This window comes from Monopterus albus, unplaced genomic scaffold (genome assembly GCF_001952655.1).
Source record: "Monopterus albus unplaced genomic scaffold, M_albus_1.0 scaffold10.1, whole genome shotgun sequence".
Taxonomy (NCBI): domain Eukaryota; kingdom Metazoa; phylum Chordata; class Actinopteri; order Synbranchiformes; family Synbranchidae; genus Monopterus; species Monopterus albus.
This window is the reverse complement of record NW_018127890.1, coordinates 404,736-413,006: the sequence shown is the minus strand read 5'-3', so window position 1 is coordinate 413,006 and position 8,271 is coordinate 404,736. Positions and strand designations below refer to the sequence as shown.

Sequence of the window (8,271 nt, the reverse complement as noted above, 5' to 3'; positions counted from 1 at the left end):
GAGATGTCTACACCGGAGATGCCCTTCGAATCTGCATCATCAATAAGGAGGGCATTACAGAGCAGACAGTACCCCTGAGGAAGGACTGAGGAGGAAAAATGTTTCCATCTGCCTCTGCTTTTTTCTTTGTTCTTTCCATATTTGCATTGATAGATTGGCCCTTTTACATTAGGTTCTTAAAATGGGAGTGTTGATCCAGAGGTTTGGTTTTTTTTATATCAGTTTCACCAACTGCATTCATTTCAGATGTATCCACTTCACATTTGCATCCTTATTTCTGTGGATAAACAAACTGACAGTAGATCAGCACTCCTGTTCTGGGAAGCACCTTTTTCAGTCACCTTTGCCTAAACTCTCCCTCTGTTTGGAGATATGTTTTGGAAGGGCACAAACTCTGTTATTCTTTTTACATTCTTAATAAATGTAGAAGAACTGAAAAGTCTGCTGCTCTTGGTTATTGTGCCCTCTAGCCCAGATAAAACTGTCTGATGCTCATGGTTTACTGCCCGGTTCTTTTTACCCCAAGATGTGAAAAGGTAATTGCAAGTGAGAGTGTTTATTATTTTTGTCATTCAAAAGTGTTGAATTGATTAGTGATAGTGCTTTACCTTTTAATTTTGCATTGCACTATATTATCGTGTAATTTTAAGTTAAAATGCAAACATATTTTACTTGAAATGCCATGTTACATTTTTAATGGCATAGTGAAATATTTTATTACTACAGCTGCTACAAATATAAAAGAAAAATACAAAAGTGCATGTTACAGTGGCATGGTGGTGCAGTGGTTAGCACTGTCACCTTACAGCAAGACCTGTCCAGAGTGGACCCCACCTCTCACCCAATGTCTGCTGGGATGGGCTCCAGCACCCCTGTGCCCCTATTCAGGATAAACAGTTTAGATAATAGATGGATGTGCATATTAACATAATGATATGATAAATAACTTCCCCATTATGATTTATTTTCAGGATTCACAGTTAGCATCCTGTGGCTTATGTGCAGTTTTATTCTTCCCATTACATGCACATTTTCCAGATATAATATAAAGAATAAAAAGCATATGAGTTTGATAACAGATTTTAATCAGGAGGGATTGATATATGAAATATGGACAATATCCCGTGACCCCGTTCAGGGACTAAGCGGTAGAAAATGAATGAATGAATGAATATGGACAATATATTGCATATTTGTATGTAAACATCTCATTAAAGGGGAGAGTTTCTCACAAATCCTTATGTATATGAAAACAAGAAAGGTTGGTAATAGCTACAGCCTGAAGCAAAGTAGAAACTCAGTCTGATTATCCACATTCAAAACCGAGCCACACACAGAACTTATTTCTTGATGTTGGATATGTGATGCAATGAACATGTAACAACCAAATCTACATCCCAAGATATTTCAGTGATAGTAATATACTGTAATTACCTGAGTTTCACTGTTAAAATTAAACAGGCATTTGTTCAGTTAATAACTTGACTGAAATATTATATTCCCACTGGGCTACCTGTAAGGGCATGTTTGGATATCTGGAGTTTGACTTTTAAAATAAAATCATGAAAATATGTTGAAAATGTTCAAACACAGACTCCAGCTTCCTTGTTTAGTGGGAGGAAACACACAGACCCTTAGTTATGACATTTTATTTCTTTTTATTAACCCAAGTTAATCAGCAACTATAAAGTGTTTACTCAACAACTCTTTTAACAATCACAGACTCTCAGCCAAACACAGTGTCCTCAGGCATAGTACTGAAGATTAGCCTTTTTCTTGGCTTGGACCTCTAGGATCCCCTCCATGTAATCCTCATGGTTCAGCTCTGTGGCTCCACGACGCAGTGCGATCATCCCAGCCTCCACGCACACAGCTTTGCACTGGGCTCCATTGAAGTCGTCGGTGCAGCGGGCCAGCTCCTCGTAGTTGACGTCAGGACTGACGTTCATCTTGCGGGAGTGAATCTGCATGATGCGAGCTCTGGCCTCTTCGTTTGGCATGGGGAACTCGATCTTCCTGTCCAGACGACCTGAACGCAGCAGTGCAGGGTCCAGAATGTCGACTCTGTTGGTGGCAGCAATCACCTGCAAATATACCCAAAACTGTACTGTAGTTATACTGTATTGCTAGATTCCACTGTGGAGAATTAAAGGAAAGCAGATTGAAAATTTTTTTTTTTATTACTATAAACTTTAGGAAAGTTACTACATTAGGTCTGTATATTAACTCATAATTTGCCAGTTGCCATGTATAGTTTGGGAAAACTCCAAATGTTTGTATTTTTCTTACTATAAACTTTAGGAAAGTTACTACGTTAGGTCTGTATATTAACTCATTATAATTTGCCAGTTGCCATGTAGTTTCGGAAAACTTCAAATGTTTGTATTTTTTGTATTAGTGTACTTTCCTGTGTCCATATTTCATGTTTCATTCATTTCATTTTTTTTTGTGTTATTTAAAGTCAGACGAATTTGCAAAGGTCAGCTTGTTCAACCTTGTTGTCCAGAACCCAAGCACTTCTGAGTACTGAGTTCCCTTTTTTCTCCAAGTTTGAGTGGTACATGTCTTTGTTCTGTAAGTGTTTTTATTCTGATAGTTTTCTGTTTAGTGATTTAGTCTGATAGTATCCCGATGTTAAAATTAAGAAAGATTGTTTATTAACAATACTGTAATGTGAAATGAGATATTTCAAGGGTTTTTGGTTGTTGATTTACTCTGATGCAGTTACTGTGTTGGATTTTGATGGTTTAAATTTCACAAGACTGTAAAGTCATGCAATTTTTTTGAACACATCTGCATGATTTCTTAATTTCGCATCTTGTGGTAGACAATTCTGCCGTGTGAATTAACTCTATAGAGGATTTACTCAGTCAGATTTTTGAAGAAAGATTTCTGAAATATTTGAGAATGCCATCTGATACACAGAAGTCCAATGTCCTGAAAGGCAACCAGACAACACAGTACACATACTAGATAAACATTGTATGGTCGCAGAATCCCTACCTTGACCTGCATGTTGGGCTGAAATCCGTCCAGCTGGTTGAGCAGCTCCAGCATGGTCCTCTGCACCTCTCTGTCTCCCGCCTTCTCGCTGTCAAACCTCTTGGTTCCGATGGCGTCCAGCTCATCGATGAAGATGATGGATGGGGATTTCTCTTTGGCCAGGGCGAAGGCGTCCCTCACCAGCTTGGCTCCATCTCCAATAAACATCTGGACCAGCTGTGGACCTGCTAGCTTCAGGAAGGTTGCCTTGGTCTGAGCAGCGCAGGCCCTGGCCAGAAGGGTCTTCCCAGTACCAGGTGGCCCATACATCAGGACCCCTTTGGGTGGCTGGATGCCCAGGTTTTCAAACTTCTCTTTGTGGTTCATGGGCAGGACTATGGCCTCCACCAGCTCCTGGATCTGCTTGTCCAAACCTCCAATGTCACTGTACTGCTCTGTGGGGCGCTCATCCACCTCCATGGCCTTGACTCTGGAGTCGTACTCAGTGGGCAAGGTCTCCAGGATCAGGTAGGAGTCTTTGTTGACACCCACCAGGTCTCCAGGCTTCAGCTTCTCGGCGTCCACCAGCCCGATCACGGGCAGGAAGTAGGTCTGTCGAGTGGACGTCTTAATGACAGCGCACTTTCCTTTCCTCTGGGAATCCAGGTCCACATTAGCCCCGTCTTCCTCCTGGTCATTGGGGTCCACATCCAGCAGCTCGATCACGTTAGACACCAGGTACGGCAAGGTTTTGTTCACCTTTATCTTCTCCGTGTTTTCCTTGATTTTATCCTTCATAGCCTGCAGCTCGTGGGTCACCCTCAGCACTTCACTCTTCATGATCTTTATCTCACTGTCCAGAAGACGAGTTCGCTGAACTATCTCCTCTGTGGACATTTTTAATACTTCTTCGCCGATTCCATCTTCCACTTCGTCCCAAACTGATTTGTCACTCAGAGACGCCATCTTTCTTCTGTCCGCGGTTAAGTGTGACGGAGTGGAAATAGATCTTTTACTTCCGGGTCCACGTTTATGACCGCTGAAGACTAGAACTGGGGATGGTCTGAATTTGAAGCTGAATAATTTCGTGTGCAGCGCTGAAATCAGTCACGACATTGTGAGCGTGAGTTGACATGTGATGTGCTGCGATGCACTAGCAAATGTTAACATTATTTGCAACTCTTTTGAGGAGATAAAGCCGCAATGCATCGAGTTTGCTTGTTCATGTTAGCCAACATTAGCTCTACAGCTAACTTGGTCAATGTGTTGATATGTTACATTTTGAGTGCTTCCAGTGCAGCCTTCTGAAAAGCTACTTGGGTATTGTTAAAGTTGCCACCCATATTTTGCATCCAAAACCGTTTAAAATTATGTATCATGCACTGGAACCAAAATGAATGAACGAGCTAAACTAACGTCGTTGCTGGTTGTGATTAGCAGGTTGTGATTGTGTTCGCGCCATCTCTGCAGCTGTGGCTTCATGTAATTTTCAAGTTATCCACTAAACCTTGATGATACTCGGTGATAAATAATTACACATAATAAAGCACGTGTCCTAATAAACCGTGGTTGTATCCTCCTTTTCAGACACGGCACTACCGACAGAGCACAGACGAGAAGGGTGCTCCCTGTAGGGTCCAGCCCACACTGATTGTTGGCGATTTTCTGCTGTAATTTAGACCTTGGACCCACAACTTTTGAGGCTTCCCTTTAAAGGTATCACCCCAGTGTTACTGCCTGCTCTTGGGTGGCGGTGAACTAATACGAAGAGATGGACCAGAACAACAGTATATCGCCCTTTCAGGGACTGTCCTCCCCACAGGTAACACGGCTTTTGAGTATTTTGTGGTTGGGACATTTCAAAGTAAACTTACCCTATCACCAACGTGAACTTCGAACCTGGCTTTAATACAGGGCCAGGTTTCTACCTCACACTTCAAGCTCACTATAGCTGTCTAGCACACTCACAAGGTACATGAGCTCTTATCCCTCAGCTTCAGAACTGTGGTTCATTTCTGCGTCGTGTGTGTTGCAGTAGCGATTTATATTTGTTGACAAAATGTACTGCAAATACTGGAATAAGTGTGCTACTCAGCCACAAACTGGAGCTGCACATATAACCAAAACCTAGCTTCACACTTTGACATCAGGCTGCCCAGAAGTTGCAGTGAGCTTGCACCACAGCTAAACTGTATTTCTGGAATCACTCTTTTGTTTACAGTGCTTGGAAATAGCAAGCCAACTTAAACATGCCTATAGCTTTTTGAAGTCCAAGAATCACAGTACTGAACACAGTGCTTCTGTTTCTTTCACTGGTGAAAATCGCCAAAATGTAAAAGATTAGTGGACTTGAAAATCAACTGAAAGATATATAGCATATAGTTTTTCACTTCATGTAAAGAAGAGGCGAATTGAAAAACTGATCATTTTTGTGCTATTTTTTGTCACTATTATTTGCTTCAAATGTGTGTTAAATTCCAATGTCATGTTTTCTGGTGGTGTCATTTTGTGCAGGGTGCTATGACCCCAAGCATGCCAATGTTCAGTCCCATAATACCATATGGCTCAGGCCTGACACCGCAGCCAGTTCAGAACACCAACAGTCTGTCTATATTGGAAGAACAGCAGAGGCAGCAGCAACAGCAACAACAACAACAACAGGCACAGCAGGCCAACACAGGTACATCACACACTTGTGTCATATTTGCCTCCATCCTTTCCCACTTTGAGGTAAGACCATAACCTCAGTCTCTGGGTTTGGCTTCTTCCCCCTTATTATTTAACTTTAACATAGTGAAAATTTATCATCAGTTTGTAATACAGGTTAAAAAAAACAACTTTCTTTTCTCTCCAGGTCTCCCTGGGACATCGGGGCAGGCCCCTCAGCTTTTTCATTCTCAGACAGTAACAGGCTCCACTACAACAGCACTACCAGGGAACACCCCGCTCTACAACACCCCGGTGACCCCCATGACCCCTATCACACCGGCCACACCAGCCTCAGAGAGCTCTGGAATAGTACCACAGCTTCAGTACGTTTCAGATCCAGTGGAAAGACTTGTTAGAATATAATTTTGGGCCTATTATGTCCATCACTCTTGAAGATTGCCTTGCTAATACACACTTTGCCCTTTATGTTACCTTAGTCAGTGGTAACTGTTGAGTTTTAGTTTACTGCTAGATATTTCTATAAGGAACTGCACTGTGCTCAGTGTGAATCAAATTTTATTTACACCCCACACATAAATATAGCTAACATTTCAGAGACTACCTCATTGTTCCCTGTTATACTTACCAAAACTCTGAGCTACTGACTGAATAGTCTTTCCTCATGTCTTTTAACCAGTTATCTGTGCCTGTCTTATTCCCTTTACTATCAGAAACATTGTGTCTACTGTAAATCTGGGCTGTAAACTGGACTTGAAGACCATCGCCCTGAGAGCCAGGAACGCAGAGTACAACCCAAAGGTAAGACTGAAACAATTTGATTTCTTTTTTACACTGCCTGTCAGCGGAGCTCAAAGATGCAACAGACTTTGTAAATCATTTTTAAAAGCACAGCAATAAAACTGAGGAATATCAAGTTGGATACAGTGCCTATAAAAAGTATTCACCCCCTTGGATGTTTTAAACTTTTATTGATTTTATAAATCAGTCATGGTCAATATAATGTGGCTTTTTTGACAACAAAAACTGTCAAAGTGAAAACGGGTTTCTACAAAGTAATGTCAATTTAACAAAAACATGTAATGGGAAATAAGTTATTGCATAAATATTCACCACCCTTTTAAAAAGGTTAAAATATCCAATGGGGTGAATACTTTTTATAGGCACTGTATAACCATCTGTGTTAGTCTCAGCGGACGCTATTTTAACAGGTGTTGTGTGACACAGTGAGTTTTCAGATCAGCATAAAGAATCCTGCACAGGGAGAATGAGGACACAGAACCTTGCTCTGAATTTTTGGCTCATCATAATGCAGGAAAGTGAAGAGACTCAAAAGGCACATAGGAAACCCACCGGAAGAGGAACAGAAGTAAAATGTCCCTACAGCCCTGAACAGGATAGTTTCTAGGTCTTTTCATAGGACTATTTTATTCCAATACTGATGTAAACAGGGCATTACAGCATTAAAATATTACAGATGTAGATTTAGTTATGTCCAGTGTTATCCCATTTATTAAAGATTTGTGAGATATACCAGGTTGCAGTTTTGAGCTTTGATTTGAGCAGTGGGGCTAAAACCATCTTTAGAGTGTGTCTTTAGCAATGATAAAACTGTGGATTCAAAATTTAAGCTACACTTCTTTTATTTGTTTACTTGTTTATTTAACCAATGTTTGACCAGGGGAATCCCACTGAGGTCGGAAACCTTTTTATAAGGGTGTTCTTGTGAAACCGGTATCATCAGTAGTTCCAGACCAAAAAAAGCCACTAAAGCAGACAATAATGCACATAATATACAAGAGTAAGAGCAAAGGGGACCATAAAACAGTATCGGTGCCAAGAAAGGGTTAAGATGTAAAAACGTTCATCATGTTGGTATTTAGCGCAGGAACACTATTTTGTCATTCAGTGGATCTCCTGAACTTTGTGGGCTGTTTGATGGTTGAAGCAAGAACTTTCAAATCTGTACTTGTGGAAACAATTGTGTGATTAAGTTTGTAACCCCAGTTGTTGTTAATAAGAGTAGTAGTAATGATGAATGGTGCATCTTTTCTTTAGTATTATCATCACACTAAAATGTCCTCTTTTTACATAATGAGTAACTGAATGGACATTTTTGCCATAAAATACACTGGATGTGTTTATACTGAACAACACTCATGGCTTTGATTATAGGGAAGCATGAATGTACAAATTAGGGATTGCTGTTCTTTCTTTCTTCTAGCGTTTTGCTGCTGTCATCATGAGAATACGAGAACCCAGGACCACTGCTCTCATCTTCAGCTCTGGGAAGATGGTGTGCACCGGAGCTAAGAGGTCAGAATGTAGCGTTTTTTTTCCTCACCTTTTGTGTGCTGATGTTCACAAGGTGTCTCTAGTGGGGACATTAAACCTTACCAGCAGTGTAAGATGCGAGACATTTGCTAGCCCTGCCTCTCCTCTTTTCAATACAAATTTTCTTCTTCTTTGTCTGTAATCTGCCTCACGTTAACTCACCTTCTCTCCAGTGAGGAGCAGTCGAGGCTAGCAGCTAGAAAGTACGCTCGTGTAGTGCAGAAGCTTGGTTTTCCTGCCAAGTTCCTGGACTTTAAGATTCAGAACATGGTGGGCAGCTGTGATGTG

The 8,271-nt window shown here is 41.0% G+C and overlaps 3 protein-coding genes across 3 annotated transcripts in view; 2 read left to right on the top strand and 1 right to left on the bottom strand.

Moving 5' to 3' along the window:
- psmb1 (proteasome 20S subunit beta 1) overlaps nt 1-493 on the top strand; it is a 2,687-nt gene extending 2,194 nt beyond the window's left edge. The window contains 1 exon segment of the mRNA XM_020589948.1: nt 4-493. Coding sequence (XP_020445604.1) covers nt 4-89 — 86 coding nt within the window. The 3' untranslated portion in view covers nt 90-493.
- A 1,141-nt stretch (nt 494-1,634) lies between these two features.
- Nucleotides 1,635-3,964, bottom strand: psmc3 (proteasome 26S subunit, ATPase 3). The gene is made up of 2 exons (XM_020589944.1): nt 3,004-3,964; nt 1,635-2,084 (listed from the first exon to the last, which is right to left on the bottom strand). The coding sequence occupies exons 1-2, from the start codon at nt 3,946-3,948 to the stop codon at nt 1,746-1,748; spliced, it is 1,284 nt and encodes a 427-aa protein (XP_020445600.1). The 5' UTR covers nt 3,949-3,964; the 3' UTR covers nt 1,635-1,745.
- Nucleotides 3,965-4,016: 52 nt separating this feature from the next.
- tbp (TATA box binding protein) overlaps nt 4,017-8,271 on the top strand; it is a 6,826-nt gene continuing 2,571 nt past the window's right edge. Inside the window, 7 exon segments of the mRNA XM_020589947.1 lie at nt 4,017-4,105; nt 4,570-4,804; nt 5,497-5,662; nt 5,837-6,014; nt 6,363-6,450; nt 7,874-7,965; nt 8,157-8,268. Coding sequence (XP_020445603.1) covers nt 4,754-4,804; nt 5,497-5,662; nt 5,837-6,014; nt 6,363-6,450; nt 7,874-7,965; nt 8,157-8,268 — 687 coding nt within the window. The 5' untranslated portion in view covers nt 4,017-4,105; nt 4,570-4,753.